At 39.1% G+C, this 25348-nt stretch overlaps 1 protein-coding gene across 2 annotated transcripts; it reads right to left on the bottom strand.

Annotated features, from left to right (window-relative positions):
• Positions 1 to 179: 179 nt before the first annotated feature.
• pdcd4a (programmed cell death 4a) lies at positions 180 to 24125 on the bottom strand. Of its 2 annotated transcripts, none has more exons than XM_084715252.1 (11): positions 23661 to 24125; positions 13159 to 13461; positions 12697 to 12794; positions 9317 to 9430; positions 8978 to 9199; positions 8671 to 8768; positions 7861 to 7975; positions 5331 to 5438; positions 3672 to 3782; positions 3407 to 3546; positions 180 to 1985 (listed from the first exon to the last, which is right to left on the bottom strand). In XM_084715252.1, exons 1-11 carry the CDS (start codon positions 23704 to 23706, stop codon positions 1934 to 1936), a joined length of 1407 nt encoding a protein of 468 aa, XP_084571378.1. In that variant the 5' UTR covers positions 23707 to 24125; the 3' UTR covers positions 180 to 1933. The 2 variants fall into 2 exon arrangements, with proteins under 2 accessions (XP_084571378.1, XP_084571379.1); XM_084715253.1 differs by lacking the exon at positions 23661 to 24125 and adding an exon at positions 16148 to 16291.
• Between the last annotated feature and the right edge of the window lie 1223 nt (positions 24126 to 25348).

Raw genomic sequence — 25348 nt, 5'->3', positions numbered from 1 at the left:
TTCATGCTAATGACTTAAATAACTTTTTTAAACACTAAATATGTGTTGCTTTTTCATTGTTTGTAAAAGCAAGAGATCCATGAATTTAAATCAATCAATAGAAGGGGCAAAGAAAGAAATCACACTATTAAATACAACAAATTGATTATTCTGACAAAAGAATTACAAACACGACATAGTAGAGGGAAATATGTCATTTTATTGAAATATAGAATATGAACTTTTTGTGTACGGGAGTGTGTTTTATGAACAGTTTCTGATCCAAAATAAATCAATAGTACAAAGATGACTGTAGGAATACAAAACATTGACATTATAGCCTCGATCTGGTAGTGGACAGCTGCATGCATGTATGTCCTGTGAATTGCACCACCAATTTCCAAAGATGAACCATTTAACACAAATTCCCTCAACCAGTTATTTACACTGTATGCATAATAAAGCTGTGCTATGAAGACACATAGCCGAGTTTCTCAGATGTACCATAAATGGGGTCAAGAGTCAGAAAAAAAAATAAAATAAACTTTTGGCCTCAAACTGCTTCTGAGTTACAGGTTTAAGTTAACATTTTTACACCTGCTCTGACCAAGAAAGATGGGATATGAGACAAGAGAAAGCACAGGTACAAAGAAAGACAAGGCTGAAATATACATTAAAGATCACAACTGATGATTGATGTACATCTCTACTATGCTGGCCCAATCCCTTACTCATGGTTGCCCATCCACCAACACTGCTGGCATGAATGAACAAAAAAAGATAAGAAAAACAAAACAAAACAGAAACTTCATTTTGTTGCTTTTTAGTTAATGAAATATTTTTAGCCACCTTAAACTTTGGTCAACATGTAAAAATGTTACAGACTGTGGCAAAAAAGTCTCAATACGTCTTGCAAGAAGAGCTCAGGTTGTCATTTTACAAACAGAATTCAAGTTTAAAGACAGTTTCCAGATTAATTCTGCCCTCAACAGAAGGTTTGTAAAGGTTTCCTGTCCAGGGTCCATTATTGACCATGTCAGCTATAGATCCATTAAGTGAATACAAGGTCAGAGTCCTCAAAATATTACTGTATTGCTGCTGACTTTTTTATTTTTTTTTTCACATTAATCCCAATTTATTCTTTTTTGTTTTGTTTTTTTCCAAAAAGGGCTTCCAAAGTATAAGTGCCCAAATGCAAATTCAAATAAACACCCAAACATTGCCAAAACACATATTGCTTTGACCGCTGTGCTTTACAAAGTGAACATTTAGCCTCAGAGACCAAGAACCAAAGAAAAAACAAAAAAAAAAAAAACCCTGTTTATAAAGGATCAATAGAGCCACTTGAACCAGGAGCTGCAAAGCAAGTTGTCCTTGAAGTTGATTCAAATCATTTGTGGCAAAAGAAAAAAAGAGGTTTAGATCATTTTTGTTGAACTGAATTACTAAGTGCTCACTGACTGTACAGTATGCTCTGTCTTTTAAGTGCTGTTTTCATTTATAGCACATTGCATGGGCAAACAAAAAAAATAAAGACATGGCAACAGGTGTAGCAAAGCAAGAGACAAAACACCCTGATTAATCTCCCACACTCCCCCAGCCTGTCTCCCCCGTCTTTCTGCCACTCTGACTTGAATTAGAAACAGGTACAAAGACTAGGGCAAGAAGGGCGCATCAACCCCAGAAATTAAAATATTCTTACAAAAAAAAAATGTCAAAAACAGTGATTAACAAGATGAAGGGAACTGAACGCCCAGGCCACTCTTCAGTCTACTTTCACCGAACGTCAACGCTGGTCTGTATAATGACAACATTATCAAGAGAGGAACAAGGAAACTTTAGACTGCCAGCACACCCCGTTTCAGGGAAAACATGCTGGAGCGGAAACGGGGTGCGAGAACCTGTAGACACCCTTCCATCCTCCTCTTCCTGCTCTTCTTCTTCCTCCTGTGGATTAGTTCTTGATCACCCCTCCGTCTCCTTCGCTGACAAAACGCTTCCGCCCTCTAGTGGAGGAAAGAGAGTTTGACAGAGTTAGTGTGGTCAGATTCTTACAATATTAAAGGTTAAGGCTGGTTATATTTTATAATTTTCTTACAGTGAACAAATCTTGTGAAAATACCAAAACCAAAAATGAGTTAATCCTAATAAGAAATACTGTCTGTGCAGTCAATGCCTGATAAAGCTCTTTCTTTTGTGCTGAGTTCCATTTTTCTTAATTATTAAAAACACAGCACTGCACCAATGTTGCACTATGACATTATCCTTCATTACCACAAAAATGGGCACTGCCGTTTAATTTGAGTCAATGCTACATACACAGTCCTGCTGCCGTTACTTGCTAGTGCTCCAGAATGTGGATTAATCCACAGCTGAAAAGTTGCTTTGTATAAATGACTGCAAATAGAAGGATTCACCAATGTATTTTGGGATTACATATAAATCACTGCCACATACAGCTTTAACGTATGAGTGAACTTTTCTGAACTTGCGGGTGGGTTTTTTGAGAGCCCCCTGAGCTCAATTCATAAATGCACTTTTTTACAATATGGAATTATCTGTAGCCAATCAGATGACTTTGTCCGCTTCAGCGTACATTCAGGGGTTTGATTTAATGTCATCATGAAACACTACGTCTGCTCAGTCTACAATTATGAATTAAAATACGAGACGCGAGCAAACGTCTAACAGCAGCCCAGCGTCTGGGAGCTCCTCTCCACAGATAACTCTTGTGAATGATTAAACAAATTTGAGTTATGGATGCTTGCTAGGGTAGTTTGCTAGCTAGACAATAGCTGATTCTATCAGCATTATAGCTCATTGCTGTTTGCTAAATGTATGTGGCATTTAACACTAGCATTAGTTAATATTCATAACTGCACAGCAGGAGATGTATCACATGCCTGTGGAGAGCTGCTACCAGATTCCATGTTCAGATTGACCTGCAGGTAGATATAATGCTACAAGATCACATCAGCTGATACCCTTGAGTCTTCGCTTACGTGACTGCCTGAAGAGGAAGAATCTGATTGTCTCTAGATAATTTCCTATGAGTCAATCTATGACAAGGGAGTCTCACAAAACCCACACACAAATGCAGACAAGCTCACACATGACAAGCAGTTTGTAAATGCAGTCTTAACGAAAACAAAAATTAAAAAGTGTGTGTATCAGAAAAAATGTGCATTGGAAAATATTTACATGGAGAATACATCATCAAAATACACGTGTGAATCCTTCTTTGTGCATTTGCTAACACTGAGAATGATCTGACCTCCTATTGTTTACTGGAGCTAAGAGCCACGAACAAGTTAAAAGTCAGAAAGTGTTGAGAGACACATAAACAGATTGTTGTTTTGGCCCTTTATGAATGACTTAATTATGGAAAACACCAGCATTTTCAAGTGCTAATTAATGGCCCACTAACCTAGAGGGACAGGCATCTCTCAGCTGTTTGGTGATGACAGACTCCTGGTAGCAGAGGTCCACAAAGGTCTCCATGATGGAGTGAGCATGTGGCACATCAAGGTTGATTTCAGGGAGCTCATTATAGACACGCTGGAAGCCCTACATGGAAAACAGCATATAAAATGGACTATAATGTTAAATAAACATGGTTCAAATAATGCATTTCACAGAGAAATAGATTTTTCTTCAGTTTGGCTAAAAAACAAAAACAAAACGGCACTGACCCTGTTCATCTGATCCACAGTGATGAGGCCTGTTTTCCAGAAGGACTGCAGCAGCTTTATCATCATATGACTGGCAGTGTCTCCTTTCGACTCGAGCACCATGACTATAGCCTGAAAATAATCATGATTTAACATTTAATGTTTAAGAAAGAGGATCGTGCTGCCATCTAACAATAAACTCAAAGATCAGTAGAGTCAACAAGTGATGATCAAAAATGACCTTTTTGAGACATGTAAGCTGCACATTTCACCACATGGTGGCAGAGTTTGCCATTTGACATCCATCTATACACATGAGACGAGAGGGCACAGTAGTACCAAAAAAAAAAAAAAAAAAACAGTTTTGTATTTTAATGTATTAATATTTTTTAGAAAAATAAAAATCTGATGAGACAGACGACAAAAATCTGGGTGATACTTTCTGAATGTGTTGCACATACACACAACAGGCTATGTAACAGTACACTCTTCACTGTGCGCACAAAAAAAAACAAAATACAAAAAACAATTGAACATAATCACAGAGCAATTACATTTGTATGGAGGATAAACAGTTCCTTGTTATGCAATGTGCTTTGCCATTTTGGACTGATTGATTTGGGCTGAGCTCTGCCAGACACACACTGTCCTTGGCAGAAAACAGAAGTGACAGTTTGTTTTTTTTTTAACAGTTTTCCTCTGTCGTTCACGTGACTGAGTACCAGGAAGAGAAAAGACACAGAAAAATTCACTGTACTGAATCTAACTTGTACCTTTTTTTTATAATTATTATTAGTATTATTTTGGGCAGGCAGCTGAAGATATGACAGGAGAGAGAGAGGGGAGGACACACAGCAAATGAGCCGCAGGAAGGAGTCAAACCAGCGGCCGCTAACAGCCTCAGTACATGGTGCACGTGTGCTACCAACTGAACTACCCCCAACCTGTATCTTTTTAAGAAGATTAACGTTGAATACAGTCCATATTGGTTCATAAAAGTGGGGATGTTAATGATTAATCACTAGGGGTGTGTATCTCACTGTCTGAGATGATTCGATACGCATCTCAACACATGTTCAACGATACGATATATTTTATAAATCTTTAAGTGGCCAATGATTCGGTTCGATACGATTCAGCTCTGTCATGATACGATATGATACGATGCAATACAAGACAATGCAATGTGTCAGTCTTTACATTTTGATTCAATTAATGCTACATTTGTAGAGTGCTGTTAGTTGCCAAAAAATCCTGATAGTTTTATTAAATATAGTGACAGAAACAGAGAGGAGACATTAGAGTGAAGTTTATATCTTATTATGGGTCTCGTGTAAATGAGATGAGATAAATGAGATAGATGAGAAACTTTAAAACTGTTTAAAATATCAGTATTTCTGCAGTAAGATGATCTGCTGCTCCGTTTCACATGAAGAGTGCTGTGGTTTTTGATTAGTGTGGAGGAACAGTGATGCTCCATGTTTCCTGCTCTCACAGTGACATGACGTCTCTGTGGGTCAGACTCGTGTCTCTGTACTCTGCTGTCCGACACGTTTTGCATCAGCAGCGTTTCTCATCTTTCTTATAAAACCCAAACTCGTGTTTCAATTGGTGACTCTGTGTGCTTTTGCTTTTTGGTCTACCTGTGAAAAAGTGACGCAATAACAAGTTTTTAAATACCTCATAGACCAGCTCATGGTGGAAGTGTGGAACCTCCAAGTCCCGAAGACAGTGCTCCGCCTCCGCCACGTCTCCTGACGTCAGGTACTCCTTGAGCAGGAGGTTCATCTGGAACAGACGAACACACAAATCAAATGTTGGTTTCAGCCCTTGTCATTGAGATTTCTGTGCGCATCAAATGCAGCTGGAATGAAGTAAGACCTGAAACTGTCGTCACTGGAGGGCAGTGATCTGCCCTGACACCTGTCAAATGTAATAAATAACCACTGGAATTTTTATGTGAGAACAGATGGATGAACACATTAATCTTTGTCTCTTTCTATTTAAAAGAGAAAATCAGCGCAACAGAGTGACGGTTCAGGTATATCCATTTACGTTACTGTGAAAATAATACCGAACTGTCCAACTTTAAAGACATTTAATTCTATTTAGCACCACAGTATGTGAAGTATAATTTAGGAACGTTAACATTATTCCCAGAGACTGGCAGGTTTAATGCAATTCCAGAGGAGGACAGACTTTCTTTGTTGTGCAAGTTAGACGAAACTGAAAATGAAGTTAATTTTCTGTTTTGCTGATCTGTGCACAAGGAAGTGAGGGATGTACTTTTTACTAAAATATACTCCATTTATGTTTATTTCTTTTGGCTGATTATAAAATTATTTAAAAAAAAACTGAGTTGTGTTCTATGAAGGGAAACTTTTTTGCAGCAGGCTTTCTGTGCCAAGCTCGAGAGTGAAAGCAAAACATTTGTTTAAGACAAAGAGCTGTAAAATAATTAAAGGAAAATTAAATGAAAGGTAATGAAATGTAATTATTAACATACATTTCCAGAACAGAAATCTTAACAACAAATGCATTAATTGATTAATTGTTGCAGCTCTGTTTACATATTTATTGTAGTTGACTATAAATTGTCAAATATTTTGATATTATTTGAGCTTTGTTTTTGTTTTGGAAGAAAAAAAATCTAAATTCTCAGTTTCCAGCTTCTCTAATGTGAATATTTTCTGGTTTCTTAACTCCGTTGTGACATTAAACTGAATTTCTTTGGCTTGATGGCATATGTGAAGACTCTGTCTTGGGCTTTGGGAAAATCTGATTGAGATTTTTCACTTTTTTGCCATTTTTCAGACCAAACAAGTAATCATTACATAGGGAAAGTAATCATTAGATTAACAGTCAATGGAAATAATCCATAAGACACATGAAAAACTTTCATCATGTGCATGTCTGTGCTTCATGCAGCTCATTTGTTAACAGTATTAGCAAATGAGCTGCGATGTGAGCAGCCCTGCATCTAAAAGTGAAATTTTGCACGTTGCTTTCCATTAGTCTGAAAGAAAACAAATTATGGAAGCAAAATAGCCCACATCATGAAACTGACCAGTGCATGAAAAAACAATGTTTGTGCCTGCGTGTCTTGCCTTCAAACTATTTCATCAAGCCTCTATATATAGGGGATTTACTGCAGCAATAACCTGACTTCCTTGGGAAATAAGATTTGGCACACAAGTCTGACATACCTGAAAACTCAGTCAGCTTGAAAAAATAAACATTTCTTCTGGTTTGAGGCAGTCCTCGAACTCTGAGTCTCTGCTTCATTTGTTAGCATTGCCTGGTTATGTGACTCTCACTGCTGAGTTGCATACACATTGAGCATTTTTCTTAAAATATATTTATGGCACAATTAGTCATCATACCACTTGAGATTTTAGTAGCATGTGATTGATGCAACAAGTTCAAAACCCTCAAAGCGAGTTGAACACTTGTGAGTCAACTCTGGGTTTAATTCAATGAGTTAGGAGAATGTCTGAGCATCGGGAGGAAAAAGTAACAGGAGGGGATGTAGTGTGGACAAGAAGGATGGTGACAAAGGAGAGGATGAAGAAATTGAGAGAATTAGGAGAATGAGAGGACAACAACAGAGCGAATCAGAAAAGAAGTGAAAGAGTACGATGAGCCTCCTGCAGCCTGGTGTGTTCCCCCTGAGGATGGATACAAGCACGCAGGAAATCAAAACTGGACAGGAGAGCCAGCAGGTCTGAGGGCTACTGAGGACGGACCGATCTCCCATTTATTAACACGAACAAAATCACTTAAAGTGTTACATAACTTACAATTTGCACTCCCACACTATCCGCACCCACATTAGCACGAAATATTCCAGAAATTCAAGATCAAGGAACAATAATTGTAAACAAAGACGAAGCAGAGAGCATGTGGCAAATTCGTGCATGAACAGTGCATGTGTGTGTGCGTGTGTGTGCGTGTGTAAACTGCAGGGTGTGTATCTGTGTCAGCCCCTCCTGTGCCCTCGTTTTTGCAATTCCAGTTTCTCAGGGGAGAAAAGTGCTCTGCTGACACAGCAACATAGCAGAGGGTTGGCCTGGAGCTCTCTACCCAGCATGCATTCTGGCCGTCTGTTTACAAATATGGCATAATGTCAATGAAGAAGCAGAGCTCAACAACGCAAACCCTCTGACCTCTTTTTAAAATGTAATGTTCTACCCGTTTGGCCTGAGCTCACCTCTTTGATGAGATGTTTCACAGGTCTGAGGCCTCCACCCACACCCCACACGTTATCTAGACGAACCATCTCCCTCTTCATGGTCAGCAGCACTGCAGCACGGTCTAAAGCCACCCTGAAAAACAAAACAAAATTAAAAATATGGCTTTTATGCAGGGATATGAGCATAAGGTGTGAGCATTATAGGGCCAGTTAACCCCAAAATCAAAATTACATGTTTTCCTCGTGGCCTGTGGTGCTATTGATCCATCTAGATTTTTTTGGTGAGAGTTGTTAAGTTTTAAGATATCTGCATGCTCTTCAATACAATGGGGCCTAATATAATAGCACAAAAAAATACAAAACCAGTGCATCTTTCCAAAAACCATGACCAGGTTACTTGAGATAATCGACCGACCTTGTGAGCAGTTTCACGAAGGAACTATTTTCTTTCTAGTAGAAAGAAAGTAGTTCTGGTAGATTCTACTGCAGAAAGAAAATAGTTCCTACATGAAACTGCTCACAAGGTCTGTGGATTATCTTGAGTCACCAGTCATGATTTCTGGAGAGAGAGACACTGGTTTTAAGATTTTCAAAAGTACTTTTTGGGCGCTTTGATGACATCTGTTCCTCTAGTGGAAAGCAGAAGCTTTTTGCAACAGAAAGAGGTGGAAAGTCAGAGTGTTTCAGTCATAATCTGCTTATCTGACCATAAAATTAACTCCACAAACTCACTCGCTTAAGAAATCTTTCAGATGTTGCGTTTATGGCTGATTTTGTTCAAGATGAAGCTACTGTATCTGCAGACTAATGTTGCTCGTCTTGGCTTACCTGGCGTGCTCACAGTCCACTTTGCCCTTGTAACAGTCCAGGAAAGACATTGGGAGGATGTGGTCCGCTATGGCTCTGGCTATGAACTGGCCCAACATCTGAGAGACGACATTACACATTTTTTGTAGTCCAAAATGTACCAAAATTTGACAAAGTGTAGATATTGTGCAATTTCATTTTTCACCAGTAGTTATTTCTTCCTGAATGAGTGCATAAAGTCTGACCATGTTATACACACAATACAAATTTACATAACCAGAAATCTGTGGCTCTAACAGCCACCTCCCTCTCTGCACATCAGCTCTACCTGTGGAGCCTCGGGCGTGTCCAGTATGAGGTCTGGCAGCTCTTTGAGGATCTTGTCGAAGGCACGGGCCATGTCACTTTGTGACAGCACCTTGCCCGTCAGATCAGACAGCAGGCGGGAGGTCAGCTCTCTGTGGCTGGCCTTTCCTTCCAGGGACAGAGACACGGCCAGGGAGGAAAACTCATACTTATGCGGGCCCAGGTTGAGCTCCTTCAGCAACATCTGATGGCAGGGAGGACAAAATAAAATGTATGACATGCGTGGACTATACAGTGTCTAACCAGTACTGTTACTGATCCCTTTATTTGGGCATGCGAGCTCTTCATCTACAGGACTTACCTGGACCTCTTTTGTGTCTCCGTGTTCAAAGTACTCCTGTACAATCGGGTTGACCATTTTTTCCAGTTCCTTCTCATCTACCTCTGGCATGACTGTTGCATAAACTGTGTCTCCCTGTGCAAGAACAAACACATGATCAGTCAAGACAAATCATTCATATACACAAATATGCACAATAAAGTGGACGCACATGCATTCTTTTTTTAGTAAGTTTTTTTTCTGGGTCTTTGTGACTTTTTTGATTTTTTAAATAGACAGGAAAATTGGTAGAGAGTGTGAGGGGACGACATGCACCAAAGGGCCAAAGGTTGGAATCGAATCTGGGTCACAGCTGAGGACTCATCCTCCGTACACGGGGTGCAATCAACACCAATTAGAGCCATCCATTCTCAAAAACTAGAAAGTTAAAATTTACACCATTAAGATTTAGATTCTTGTGTGATCCAGGCCTGAAAAGTGATAACGCACATAATACTTTCAGATAATTATTAGTGAGATTTCTATGAAAATGTCTGTATTCTCCGTCCCTCTTTTAGCCTTCAAATTAACTCAGACTTTTTTCATTTCAATGCCTGCATTAGTGAATGCCAAGAATGAGTCAAAACCGGTCTAGCTAACTTCTCGAGTGAGGTTTCACTGAGACCTGGAGAACAATAGTAAGTGTGGACAAAATCTTACACTAGCACCAACCTTAGCACTGGAGAATTGAATAAATCAGTTTACTCAATGAACCACTGGAATAATTTACAGACCTACAAACTAAAAAAAAACTTTGCCATCTTTAAGAGAAAGACTGTCTTTTAATGTCCTGTAAAATTTAGAACATTAAAAAATAATGTCTCAGTTGTCTTGACCTCCTCTGATAAGCCCAGGTTCATAGAACAGGAGAACAAATATTAGTATAAAGGAGGGTTGCAGCCAGGAGTCCAAAACCCTGATTCACTTTCCTGTTTTCTGCTCATGTTGCATGATGATGTAATTACTGATTGAAGAAAGTGATGAGAGAGAACCAAAACAATCAGGTACGGCCAAGTCCAGGCAAAAGAGCAAACCTGCAGTCAACACTTATGCAAAAGTTCAATTTTTGTCTACAAATGAAGGCCACTTATAGTTAAACCAAGGAGATTGAAGGGTTATGACCTTAGGCAAAATTCTTTTAACATTTTGCCACTTTCCCAGGATGACAGGATGACTTGTACTATTCAGAAATCCTTCAGGCAATCCCCTCAGCACTACACACGCCTCTGGTATCTTTCTGTACCACTCTGACCCAGTTACCTGTTAACACACTGACATCTTTCCACCATGCTGCTATGACATTCAAGGCCAAATCACACAGGCTTTACTGAGCCGTTCCCAAACCGTTATCAACTTCTTACTGACAGAAGCTAGATTCCCACTCCCACAGTCAGTCAGCAAGACCATAACAGGAGACAAACAAACTTTCAGCATCATCACACGGAGAATTTGCTCGATAACAGGGTTAAAGATTGAAAATACTGATGATTGTGATGGGACAGAGCCATCTGGGTGAATCATGTGAGTAGGCGTGTTTTAAATGAGCCAGATCGTGTGGACTTTTTGGATATAAAAATCAGCATTTCTCAATAGATTAATCCAATATAAATTACACAGAAATCTCATTTGATTATACGCCAAATAAAACATTAATACATTGTGTAATTCATTAGCGATGCAAAGCGTGCAGACGCCTGTTGTCTGAGCGTGGACAATCGTTATCTTGTTCACAGAGCAAAGCCTCGTTTATATTCAGCAGCTCTTCAACATCAGCACGTTTGTTTGACACAAGACATAAAAGCTGTTGCGCAGCTTTGATCAGTGGGCCTCTTTGGAACAAAAAGCTGCTCCACACAACAGGTCAGACCAACAACAACTGTCGTAAACTAACCTCTGCTGGTGATGCGCTTTTATCTGAGGTGAAAACAACTCATGTGTGCGTGTGCAGGCTGATGATGGTCAGGTAATGAAAATAAACACTCACTTTGAAAATAAAGGATAAACTTCCACAGTGCAAAACAAGGAAAACTTTCTCTGGACTAAACAGCTGGAACGTTTGTGAAAAACCCTTTAGAATATATGTAGATTTCTGACTAAATGGAATCAGATCTTTATCCTAGAGCCCTAAAATAAATAAATGAAGAGGACCCAGTTAAAACAAACAAAAAAAGTACACTTTTTTCATTTGGAAAAATTATCATCACATCACTGAGTTGAAGCAGCTTTGTACAGAGGAATGATCCCTTTTTAGATCACATTATACAGAAATACAGACAATTATAAAGGGTTCACAATCTTTCCAGTTGCACTAGTTGCACTAAGTTGAAACTATTAATCAATTAGTTAGTCAACCGGTGATTTAATTTACAAAATGTATTACAAACTATTGATCTTCAAGTCATTTTTCTGGCCAAACTGTCAAATATCTTCACAAATATATTTTGAACCATGGCTGGGACAGAATGAACCATTTGAAGATGCATTATAGACACCATAATTAATAAATTGCTGTTGTTAATAAATTGAAAAATTCTTGGTTGCACCATGTTCTGCCCTCTGATTTAAGTTAGTAAGAAAAATAATTAATGTACATTGTTTGTGGCAAATAATCACAGTTCATGTTAGAATATTCTATCCAGATAGACTCAGAGACGCACAATATCACTGATTTGTACTGAACTTTATTTAGATAGATATGGAATTTATTTTGATACTTTGCAAGAGATACGCTGTGCATTGTGGGATACTGAAACCCCATTAGTAAATGAGCTGCATGAAGCACAGACATGCACACAATTAAAGTTTCTCGTGTGTCCTACGGCTTTTTTACACCCTCAAAAGCAACAGCTTTAAGTTTGATGTTTGTTTAATATCTTAGTTAACATGTATAAGTGATCTAATTTTACTTCCTGTGCACAGATGATGTGCACAGCAAATATTTACTTGTAATGCTGTTGATGGCTAGCATCAGTATTTATTGGACAGCTGTGAAGTAATCATACAGTAACTTTCTTATGAAAGCTAAGAGACAGTCTAAGTCTTTTATGCTTTTGTTTGTTACAGGTTAAGTTTTCACCTGTTATACAGAAAAATGGTGAATAAAGGAGCAAGATCTTGTATCCTTTTTAGGATTAAGAGCACAAACCTCTAGGAGCCATCGTGGCCAAGGGGTTAAAGAGACAACACAAGCCGGAAAGCCACCAGTTCACAGCCTGCAGCCTTTATTGCATTTTATTTCCCATCTCTGTCATCTCTCTACAACCGTCTGTCTAATTAAGACTTTCCTAATTCAGGTAAATATGCAGATTAATCTATGCACAGTCCAAAATCCAGAAAGAGACAAGTCTGCTAAACTGGCTCACCTGAGCAGATTCATCATAGTTGGGATCCCGTATATCAGGCTCCTCATCTTCATAAACCATCCCTGCAGCCCCCCAAACTCCTTTACCACCTGCCCCACCTGCAGACAACCAGTAAGCCAGAAGACAAACCATGAAGTTTCACATGTCCAAACAAATTAAATGCTACTGATGACCAATTATAGACATCAGAAACTGTCACATTTTCATGATATGAAATATGATCACAAATGTTTCAACCAGGGCTTTTTTCTGTTTTCAGTGTATTAGTTGAGGTTATAACTTGTATTTTCATTCATGTTAACTGGTCATCAAGACTCTATGAGGCTGAACTTTCTAAGAAAATGTTCCTCTCAGCTGCTGGGCACAGCGCCTGCAGCTGCTCCCTCTTCTCTATTATTGTAAAAAGGCTGTGTCAGCTTCTAAAAAACTAAAAAAAGATGCACCATTGTTGCTCAAATGTACCTTTTTTGGGCAGGCCTCTGCCTTTACCCGTCCTGGACTTGCGGTCATTGGTGTTGCCTTTGCCCTTTGGACTGTGTGGGTCGCCTCCTGCCAGATCTCCCGACTCAGAGAAGGACTCGCTGGTGGAGTTGCGGGATGAGGACTTGCGCAGGCGGCGCTTGGCTTTGGCTTTGAGTCGCGCCTCATGGAGCGCTTTCTCCTGAGGGGTCCAGTTTCCGTTCACCTCAGACTCATTCAGCACATCGTCGTCACCGCTGTAGGGATGGTTAGCCTCAGCCCGGTTGTCCTCAAAAGAGAACACCCCTGTGGTCACAAAATTAGAACAGTTGAGGTTAATAATGTGGTTTGTAATTTTTCTGCTATACAAACATGTGCCAGTCAACGGGGACATCATTGGATAGTCAAGCGCAGTATATGGCTAAAGGTAAGTGGACAACAGAAAAAGCGTGGGGAAAACACAACAATACCGCCGTGCACGACATAAGCAGGGCTTAAAACCAACTGTAACTGTGGCTGCCATTTTTAGTCGCCTTATAATTTTAGTAATTAAGATACTATGCAGTTATACGGCAGCTTACAGTGATAATTTGACATAATAGAATATTTACTTTACTTTATTGCAGTACTGTGGTTCTGTTGTACATGCTTTGCAGTATAATTTCATGTCCAGCGAGATGCCATGATACTTTGTTGCCCAAGACTTCAAAAATTTCCTCGTTTTTCCTTTGTTTTTCTATCAGGTTCATCTGATTCTTTGTCAGTTGAATCAATTTACAAATTAGTTTGTGATGTTTGAGGGTTATTTTAATTTTTTATCCAACAATCAAAAAACATATTTGCTTTATCATTTTCTTCTAAAACAGAGTGCACGCACCAATGCATGTGCAGCGTCGCCTGGTTCCCTTCTGACTGTGACAGCAATATTTAAATATCATCTATGATTTGAGGTGTACATTTTACTGTTTGCTATAGGGCTGCAACTGACAATTATTTTCATTGTCAATTTATCATCACATTATTTTCTCAATTAATTGATTAGTTGTTCGATCAATAAAATGTCAGAAAATGGTGAAAAATCTGTTTCCCAAAGCCCAAGATGACGTCCTCAAATGCCTTGTTTTGCCCATAATGCAAAAATATTCTGTTTACTATCAGAGTGGAGTAAAGAACTCTGAAAAAATTAACATTCAAGAAGATGCAAACAAAGAATTTCAACTTTTTTCTTGAAGAATTACTCAAATTGATTATCAAAAGAGTTGACGGTTAATTTAATAATCAATTATTCAATTAATTGTTAAGCTCTAATTTGCTGTCCTCATTTTTAAATGTTAAAAACGGTTGCCACGAATGGCAAAAAAGGAATTGGTTGCCGATTTGTCAACCATTACTTCCAAGTCCTGATACATCTTTAATTTCAGACTTCAAACTCCAGAGTTTGACTGTCTGAACATGGAAATGAAGCGTAACAAGTTCATTATTCTGTCTGATATCAGGATAGATGCATTCTGGTGAGAATATACTGTAATGTTCTGCGTATTATTGTTGAAAGGTTAGCATGCTTTTGCCATCAGTGCTCCTCAGCCAACATACAAGGCTCTCAGAATCAGTGACATCTGTTAAAACACATCATAAAACCCATTTTATAGACTTTTTAAATTTGTATTTACTTATATAGACATGTTTTTTGGTTTGTTTTTTGTACTTATCTCTTCTCCCGTTCTGTCTTCTCTGTTTTTGCATCATTGCTTGTTGTCTAAATTAGGGCCCAAGCACTGACTCGTTTGTTGACCTAATTATATCTGAAGGAATTATTATGTTTCTTTCTCTCTCTCTTTATCCAAATGAGTTGTATTCTTGAGGGCCTTAACATGCATCTTATGGGTCTAATGCACATTTTCAAAGAAGACGCCCTGCTGGTACGTTTCACCTACAGGTATGAAAATTGGTAGGCACATGCATCATGTCCAGACATACAAAAAAAGTCTCTTGAAGCCACAGCCTAAACCCAACTCAGTGTTGTCCATTTTGAATTTATTGTGCCATTTTTACGCCGTTTTTGCCATTTCCAGGGGCAATACGTTAAACTCCTCCTACAGGATTAATCTGATGTATTTCAGTATCAGTGTGCGCTATCTAGAGACCTTTGCGATGAGGTCATCAAAAGACCCCCTGTTCGTTGAACAGTGTGGCCGTGTCACAGTGTTGAATTTTGATGTTTGAAATTTTTGATTTCACCAAGAGACAGGAGTGTTAAAAGTACAATTTGCCCCAAACTTCACATTTGATAAGAGTCCCAGTCTGAACATAACAATATTCAGTCAGGCAGACGCGGCGCTACCTACTGGCAACAGGAAATTACATGTTTTAGGAGGTGACAATGATTAATTCCTGCAGTGTCCAAAACATGCAAAACTTCAGAGCCCTGTCAACCAGTTGACAAGGCTGCAGCCATCACAAGTCCGACACATGCTGGAGTGCAAAAGCAGCTTTAATTTGATCTTAATTTTGTCTTGGTTTTGTTTAGTCTAAGTGTTTGGCTTCCTGTTGTTATACTGCCTCCTGCGTATCTTACTCTTGCTTCAATTGTCAGAGCACTTTGTTTATAAATGGTTCCATATGAATTAGGTTATTATTATTATTGCTGTATATTGAGAAATATGACTGATTCAATATGCACAAAAGAGCTCATGACTATAGAGAGACTTCACTTGTTTACCTTGTTTATATTGTTTGGCTTAGATTTATCTTCACCGCAAATTCTACAGGTCAAGTTGCTGCATTCAGCAAACCGCACACACACACACACCTTTATATGACAGCGGCGTTGGCTTGGGGTGTGAAAACAATGCTTTCTGACAGCATGTGCAACAGCCACCTCCTCCATATGTCAGCCGTGTTTTGCACATTGGGCCAAAGGTCATATAACACCCAAACCATAACACAAGAAGATGGCAGCACAAGTTAACACATGCATTATTGTGACACTCACCAGCTCTATCAGCAGTCATAAGGTTGGTCAAAGTGTCAAGTTACTTAAAATATTAATATACTATTCTTCCGTGGGTGGAAAGAATATACAGTAGTTTAGAGGGAGAATCGTCTGCACATGTTGCTTCTTCCACAGACCGAGACAACAACAAGTGTGACTGTAACTCTCCAGCAGGCATGGGTGGAGGGAGAGAGGGAGGGAGCAAAGGGGAACACATGTTGCAGAAATGCTGACAAGTCTGTTTTTACTCCTCCCGTCTTCTCGCGATCGGTCCGCACAGGCTAGAGTGGACCTGACTACATATGGCATGGTTGGGTCCATGACTGGTCACATGAGAGTGGGGAAAGCAGGAGGAGGAGGAATGTCTGAGGGTGTAATGAATACTTGCACGGGCCCCGAATGGCAGTTTGAGGAGTTATGGCCCTATAGATTACAGGACACGTAGAAAACGCACAGAGCAAGGAGGAGAGGGGAAAAGGTCCAAACCACAGATAAAACCAACAATCTGAAAAAGAAGCAGCAGCAGGCTGTGTGCTGCAGAAGGAACAGACTGGGTTGCACCAACAAAGTTCTTGTTAGAGAAAGTTTAAAATGAGTAAATCAAGATTTAAAATGTAAAAAATAATACTCTGTATAGTGAATCAAAATGTACCGATTTAAATCATATGGAGATGCTTTCCGTAACTTTCCTTTAGGGAACTTTTGCTCATTTTTCTTAAAAGAGAGCCATTTTTAAAGTTAAACCTCCTCAAGTGTAAGATTAAAGATAATATCTGACTACAGTTAAACTGGAATTCAACGTTTTGGGGCAACAAGCCAAATTAAATCATGGTTTAACATTTTTTGAAGTTTTTAGCTAACTAGCAAACAATGTGACTTCTTAGCTCATTTTTTTTTTTTATTAATTTATAATATATGAAGACAAGCATCTCCATATTAGTTAAACTGTTCACTTTTAGTTTACATCACTAAACTGAGATTAGTTTTTAAATTGGATCTACTCTTTTTAAACCTAGTCTTGCTAAACTCTGATTAGAGCTAGTCTTAGATTAAATTAATCTTTGCTGGTGAAACTCAGTTATCATACTTAGGGCGCAGGAAAAATATAATGCTGTGCAACCTGGTTTAAAAGAGGTATTTAAAGGATATCAAAAGTTTGGCTTTGCAGCATTCATGCAGCTCAGGAGTGTGAATAACAAAAGAAAGGAAGCACTTTTGAGTAAAGCAGGACACCTCCCTGAATTAACCTGTTGTAGTAAGAGCAGCACCACACCCTTGGCCCTCAAAAATCTGTAAACAGCCCACCATGTGTCATCTCCTCCTCCTCTTTCCCTCACGTAGACCACAGTGCCTGCCAGTACAGTACATTAGGAGCTACCCACTGGTGCTGGGCCAAGTACATGACGGCCAATCGGAAAGGAGCAGAAAAATGGGAAGGCAGAGAAAGTCAGGGCTGTTCTCCAAGACAAAGAGTTGCAAAACAAGCATAACAAAATGCAGCCAAGTTTAGTTTTAAACACAGCAGAGAAGATGTGCCTCTGTACAGCAGAATGAGTGGTTGTTTTAAGGTTTAATCTGCAGAAGGGAGGTCTGTGTGTCACTGTTACAGCCCATACAGCTGCAGCAAACTCACTCTGCTGTCTTTAACCCTGCACACCCACCAGAGCACACCAGACTGAATACCAAAGCTCACAACATACTGCCATGATGGTTTTCACAACCACCCCCACAGTTTTTTTAACCAGTTCTTAATCACACAGCCAGATGCAGACCAGCAGAGGACCTCTGGCCTTACATGCTGGGTGGGAGCTTTCCACAGTGTCGAGGTGTTCAGTTTTTGGTCTCTATACAGTAGCAGTGTTTATGAATGAGGGAGGTCAGTGGAGCACATTCCTCTCACGACACAGGCCTACTTTTCAAGTTTGTAAATGTATGCAAGTATGCAGCATCAATTTCTGGGAGAATCTGTCAAATGCAGCAACATTTTTACATTTACCCCGCATGATGTCTGTGCAGGAATCTCACACTAGATGGCTGTTTTCACATTTATGTGCTGAAGAAATCTGTCTGTGCTCAGCTGCAGTTTAAGGCATGTGTGTACCAGCAGGATCTGTGACATCACAACATGAATCCAGCAGGTGAACTTTTGAAATGATAAGTATTTTCATATTCATAAATTCTAGGGAGAAGGAGCAGGAGTCCTCATTTTAATAATTTTTAAATAAGTAATCAAACTGTTTTTGGAAAAAACCTATCAGACACAAATTATTATTCAAAGCAGGGGATCTTTACAGGTTGCAAAGTTTCCATATATGAGTATTATAATATTTTGAACATTGTACATTGGCATCCTGAGCAAAGAATGAAGTCACACTCGATCTGTATATGTTGTAATGCTCTTTGTTTTGGTAGCTGGCTGCATGTGCATGTATGCTACATGTTACGGCTCAACTATACTTGCTTTTGGTACTTCCTCAGCATATATGAGGGGATGGTGTTCTTGATACATGGCTTTAAAAATTGCAGGTTTGTGCAGGACGTCCTGGTTGAGCTGTGCCATGCAATGAAAATGCGACTTTAGTACATGTGAGCTACGAGATGCTACAGGGCTCCAACTTGACCTGACTTGCAATATGATTTGTGATATTATTCTCATTTTCAATTAAACCGCACATTAAAACAATAATGGTGTGTTATTTTTTCCAGGGATCTGTACTAAACAAAGGTGTTTTCTGAAGTCTAGAGAATGATGTGTTGGCCCAGACAACTCTGCAGCACCATAAAATGTCATTTAAAATTATATTTTGACACACATTTCGCCATAAACAAATATTGCGCATCCTGTGATTTGAAAATTGCAGTAGAGCATATTGAAATTTTGATAACATTCCAATTATTTGTTCAGCCCTAATTGAGACTCAATCAAATGCTGACGTTCTGAGTGTGACTCAACAAACTTATCGATCTGACTGACCAAAGTCTCCTGTCACAGGCGAGTTTTTCTGAAGCCTAAAAACCGAGCCAAGAGCAGGAGCAGAAGTCTACTTTTCTCTCAGGCCACTTGAATTATGTCATGCTGAAAGGTTATTATGGAACATTTACCCAATGATACCAACTTTAAAACATATGTAGGATCTTTAATGACAGTTATGCATTGTTATAGTTGCAGATTTGTTTTGTATGTATTCTGTCAAAACTAACTGAGTCACAAAGGCTTTGATTTAGATCCCATTAGTTTTATGAATCCTTGTGCATCATAAGAAACGTACTGCAACACAACCAAGACTGCAAGCAAATTACACACTATATTAACTTTTGATGACACAGTGGTGTAAATTGTTTATAGTTAGAAGTTAGCAGTGGGTGATCTAACTTGCACAGACCAACAGATCTGTAGGTTTGCAGGCTCAGAAAGGTTGCACACAAGGACTGAGGCAGAAGCAGTGCATTAAGGACAACTTTTTGTTGTTTTAATTCTTGCTTCCTATGTGGTTATACATTTCCTTCTTTTCTTTATTTCCCTACTTCCTGTGTTCTCACGTCTACATAAGTTTAATCATAATACATAATTATGCTGCCATTTTAGCAACTATATTAAAAAAAATCTCAATCTCAGTTAAAATAAGGGCCAATTGGGTTTAAAACAAACATCTACTAAGAGAGATCTCTCTCTCTGTCAACCCACACAGAGACAAGCATAAGTACAAACACATGTGATGTCCTCTATGGTCAAACAAGCATCTGCACAATGATAAAGAGGACAAAAAGAAAAGAGCCCTGCTGCATACACTCCAGTGGTGATTATCTATCAAAGGAGAAGAGGGTGTGGATGTTCTGGAGGTTTAACTGTCATTTCACTAAATGACAGGAGACATGTTTTAGACACGTCACCTAAACTTATGTCCATGTGGTGATTTATGTTTTAAATATACAACCGTGGCCACCCACACGCCACAAATAAAAGCATGAGGGTTGCCATGTGTTAAATATTGTTTCTCTTGTTTTATTAATGCAGAGAGAGAAATATGAACAACTCCATTTAATCGAAACTGAGTTTTGCTGACTCTGTTTCTTGAGTCATCCGCTGTAAGAGCTGCAGAGCAACAACACAGATAAACTGCATATGAAAGATTAGAGCTATTCAGATAAGCTCGGCCTGATAACATGTTTTTCTTCTTTATAAACCGTAAGACTACTCTGCACAGGACGTTTGCTCAGTTTCCAAACTGAAGAATTTAATGCAAACGGATGGTGAGTGCAAACATGTTTTCATGGCTGTAAGTGAGGAGAAGGAGGAGGAGGGTGGAGGAGGGTTAACAAAAGAAGACATGGGCAACACCATAACATAATGTGTACTGTGTGTACTCAGCAGGCCACGAACATATCTGGCTTGACATTTATGGCAGTGGGTTTCTTCCATGATGCTCTTAACGCATTTTGTTTACCCAAGGACTTATGTAAATGCCCTCACAGGTGGGGCTCTGCACAGGCTTTACATGTGCACCTACAGGCTATTTATCACAGCACAGACCTGCTCTGTGCCGCTCCAGAAACTCACCCAGGCCAAACTGAATATTTGCGGTGAAGCATTACTTGATAAGTCACTTTGTCCATTCACATTAAATAAATCTTCTCCAATTTTACAGGGCTAATTTCTCATTTATTTCATTTATTGAGACAAAATGAGGCAACATGACAGACAACGTGAGAGAACAAGTTGATTTTTGCAGGATTTTGCTTCTAATTGCAAAAGAAAGTGTCATATTATCCCAGACAAAGCTGCATCGTATAAAAACTGTATACCAGAACTATGGAACTACCTGTCAGGTGTTTCGTTTTGTTCTATGTTCTTTATTTGTGCATATAATAAAACAAAAGAGAAGAAATATACGGTGCATAAAAAATGCACAGGGGGGATAAAGCCAAAACCAGTTCACCAGTTCAGTGTGTCAGAGTTAATGGAAAAACAAACCTGACCTCCAACCAAACTCCATCTACAGATTCAGGCCATAAGAAGTGGCATGAAAACTTCTAACACGCTGGTCAGTGCACTTTGACTGAGATTATTTTTGTTAAACTACCATTTTCAAAGTTGAGAATATTGGTGCTCACAATTAATTAATAAAATTTAAAAGACACAAAATGCAAACATTTTCTCATTTTCATTTTTTCAAGTTTTCCTCGTTCCTTATTCAACAGATGACTCCACTCAACAAACAATGTCAAATGAGGCACAATTACTGCCATTTCTAGACTATTGATTAATACATTTTAATCTGTTAAATTCTTAATGGCAATTAATCGATTAATAATTAACATCCCTAGACGAGTGCATACAATTTAGTGGCATCTAGCTGTGAGCTTGAAGATAGACAGATGGTGGCCGTGAGACTTGTGCAAACCATGAAAGGCCACATCTAGAGCCAGTGTTTGGTTTGTCCAATATGGGCTACTGTAGAAATATGGTGACGCATCGTGGCGGCCTCCCTGGAAGAGGACCGACACTCTCTGTGGATATAACCAGCTCATTTTAAAGGCGGGCCTATCCAACTGCCGTCCCACTGACCAGTTTAATACAATGTTGTGTTTATTAAATCATCAAGTTAATTCTAATGTAGGATTATAAAGGCGATTTGTACTTTTAAACATTTGTTTCCAATAGTGAAAACTAATAAAGTGGAGGGAAAAATGAAAAAATTGTTTTACACATTTAAATTCCCAACTTTACAGGTCAGATCTGGATAATACAGACATCCAGCCTCTTGGCATTTTACTTTTTTCCAATCTGGCCTTTCTGAAAAAATAATTGAACAGGCCTGTTCTAAGGAAAAGACAACAATATTCTTAGTTTCAGGTGATTATACATTATAATGAAGACACTCATAAATATTATATTCCACTTCTGCCATATTCTGCCAATAATTCCCAATAAATCTTACACACTGGACGTGGACATTTAAGCTTTAGTGATTTCTGAATCATTAGGCAGTTTAATTGACAATTAACTGTGATAACTAGTTTTGACCCCAAAACAGGAAGGTCTTTAAAGCCCGGGCACCTAATGGGTTTGATAAGACTTGTGTGCTACACCATGCACATTTTACACACTGTTGTGCAATTGCGGTGTCCAGACTGACCCACAATGTATCGAGGAGTCCCCCCTTCATTTTTTTTCTTCAGCTCAGACAATAGAGTCTTTGACAGTGTGTGTGTGTGACCACCTCATCAACAGAGGCTGCTCAATCAAGCGTGGCTGACCCTCCTTGAGGAAAAAAAAGACTACCCAAGTTCATGCAGAAAAGCCCGTCTGTGCACTGAGGCATCTTTATACACAAACAAGGCCAGACTACCATAACACACTGCACCATGTGGTGTCTCCACTCACATGCATTGATTCACCTCTGTGTAACCTCAGGTGAATCCACTCTAACCAATACACTATCAATATCTGATGTTAAATGTCAATCAAACAAGTGGAATCTCATTGTGACACATTATAACAGGTTACGACCGCTAACAATACATTTCTACTACTTATGTAAGCTTTAAATAGACAACAAGGCAGAGATTATGTAAGGCTTTCCTATTGGCTCATATAGTAGGCTATACATGTCGACGTCATCGCCAGGCTGAGAGGGGAAAGCAGGGAACCCAATGTGCCATGAGCTCAAATATCAGTCCAGAAAAGACACTGTTTACACTGTTCACTTATTAAGATCACTGTTCAAACAATGCACACATTGAAGACGCGTGCACGATAGAGGAATTATTGGCTAAACGTCGGTGCTGCGCAAAATGGTCGAGATAAATCAGAGGTACATCCTGTTTATGCACTTTTTAACGATGGAGCTGACGTCCAGTGTGTTCTGCACGCATTTTCTTATCAAAAAAAAAGCTAAAATTTCATGCAGGAAATGAACATTATCTGCAATAATAACGGGTAAAACGCGTTGGAAAAACAAGTAAGTGATGGAGGAACAATAAGCATAACATCGTGGCGTTGAACAATAACAACAAAAAAAATGAGGAACCAAAACAGCTCAGTCTTACTCATGCAAGTACTCTGTTAACACCGATGATGAAGAGCACTGAAAAGTCACTGTGTATGAAAATGCACTGTGTTGTCAAAGCGGAAGTGAGCATTATGGCCTCGTCCAATCAGAAACGTGAAAGGGTTAAATGTAAGATCAGTACAACAACAAACGTCGTGTCAAAGCGTCTAAAAAACTACAAAATTCAAACGGAGTTCGGTTTTGGCTGCAGCGCCTTGAGTGCAAAGCTGCGTCCGCGTGTAACAGTCAGCGTTGGTGTTGCACCAGTGCCCTCTCTGAGCTTATGAGTGTGTGTGTGGTTTTCACGGAGCACATGGTGGAGCATGGCTAGCTGCAGCCCATCCCATGCAGGGACAATGGAGCAGGGGAGAGCATGCCAGCACCAGCAGGCCCAGCGGTAGCTCCGGGAGACTTTGCACCGACCTACGCTGCATAAAGCACGGCTGAATTCATGCACTCACCGTCGGCTTGAGAAGCGGAGGACCACGTACCCACTTCGGTCGCCATGGCGCTCGGTTAAAAAATCCTCAGCGTGCACTCCTCCTCCTCCTGTCGAGCAACAAATCCCCCCAAAAAACTGCAAAAAACGTCTGCAGAACAAGCTGTTCAGTTTAAAACAGTCTTCGGACAAAATGGCACGAAACAGAGTGCGTAAAAAAAAAACAGACAAACAAACCCTTTTCTTTCGTGCTGCACGGTATCAGCTGAAGAAAAAACACACACAAAAAAAGATCAATTTAAATACAAAGAGAGCAGAAATGCTAAAGAGTGAAGCAGGTAAATGCAAAGGTTTGACACTCTCCTCAGCGTTTAACGGCTGGGAAGAGTAAAGTAAATAACAAAGCTGAAGAGGGAAAGAAAACAAGGTTAACTAGTCGAAGAGCATTTCACACAAACAGCCTGCAAGATAAACACAAGTCTGTTTTTAACTTTGCAGAAGCGACCCGAGCGGAGTCACGTGGGGGGAAACACGGATGGGGAGTGGTCAGGAGAGGGGGTGGGTGCTGGTCCGCTCTGACCAATCACAGAGCAGGATAAACCCGTCTATTGAAATTTATATGGACTATGATAGAAAATATCCACCAAAAACTACAGCTTTTTTATTTAAATTAGAAGTATAATTAAAAAGTGTCCTTTTTTATTAACAACAACATAACGTAAAAACAACCACGTACAGAAAAACTGCACATTTGAAATCTAATTTAATTGATAAACACATAAGAAGAACATAAAATTTAAATAGTAAAACAAGAAAATTAATGAAAAATTAGTGAAATTCAAAGGAACTGTGGTATTTGAACATAAACATACCAATATGTACGTTATTGTTAATTTTTTATTAATTAATTTTCTATTTATGCTGTTTTAACTCGCAGAACTTCCCTTAATCTTTATTTATATTTTTATCACTATTTTTCTTGTTATGCACCAACATAATGCAGAAAAGTTCTTGTATGTGAAAACCTATTATGCAATGAAACCAATTCTGACTCTGAAAGCAAATATTCAGACAGAGGTTTCAGGGAAAAACATTTCATAATATTCCACAAGCTTTTTTTTTAGTTATACAAAAAAAAAAAAGGTGCAGCCTTTGGAAGTGATCTGGAATATTTCTGTTCATGAATGAAAAACTTCGCCTTTATGTGGAATAATAAAGTGCACCACTATCTGGATTATGATATAGTTAAAATTAAAAGAGCAGGCAGAGTTAACAGCCTAAAAATGTGAGACTCTAGATCTGTCAAAAATGTATGGGATATTTCACAATCAAAAAAATAGATGAGCAGTTGTTAAACATTGTTTGTCTGAAACATAAAAATTACATCACAGTATTTGCCATATGTTATTTATTTACTAACATATCTTATATATATATTTCATATTCGTGATGTGGTTGTGGTACATAGTTTTCTGGGGGGTTTTTTCAAATAAATATATTACTAACCACTGGTGGACTCAGGTGAGCACTGGGGGGGGGGGGGTTAATTGCCCCCTAGTGGTGAACCCATATTTGAAAAAACAGCTAACGTGCCCTCTTGAATGCCCCTACAGTAGATAAAACATGATAAGGTTCCCTCATGGGCTGTTTTCCAGAAGAGAAAATGTGATGAAGTGCCACAAAGGCTGCTCTGACTCTGTGGTTTTTATT

This window comes from Lutjanus erythropterus, chromosome 3 (assembly GCF_056507025.1).
Source record: "Lutjanus erythropterus isolate fLutEry1 chromosome 3, fLutEry1.hap2, whole genome shotgun sequence".
NCBI lineage: Eukaryota > Metazoa > Chordata > Actinopteri > Lutjaniformes > Lutjanidae > Lutjanus > Lutjanus erythropterus.
The sequence above is the reverse complement of the archived record's forward strand: the minus strand, read 5'-3'. Positions and strand labels throughout refer to the sequence as shown.

What these genes read in the sequence shown, in the direction of transcription:
- pdcd4a (XM_084715252.1), bottom strand. Translation starts at nt 23,706, where the DNA reads ATGGCGACCGAAGTGGGTACGTGGTCCTCCGCTTCTCAAGCCGACG. An exon ending in CAGAGGCCTGCCCAAAAAAG is followed by an intron (nt 12,795 to 13,158) that starts GTACATTTGAGC and finishes GGTTGTCTGCAG; the next exon opens with GTGGGGCAGGTGGTAAAGGA. An exon ending in AGAGATGCCTGTCCCTCTAG is followed by an intron (nt 1,986 to 3,406) that starts GTTAGTGGGCCA and finishes TTCCTCCACTAG; the next exon opens with AGGGCGGAAGCGTTTTGTCA.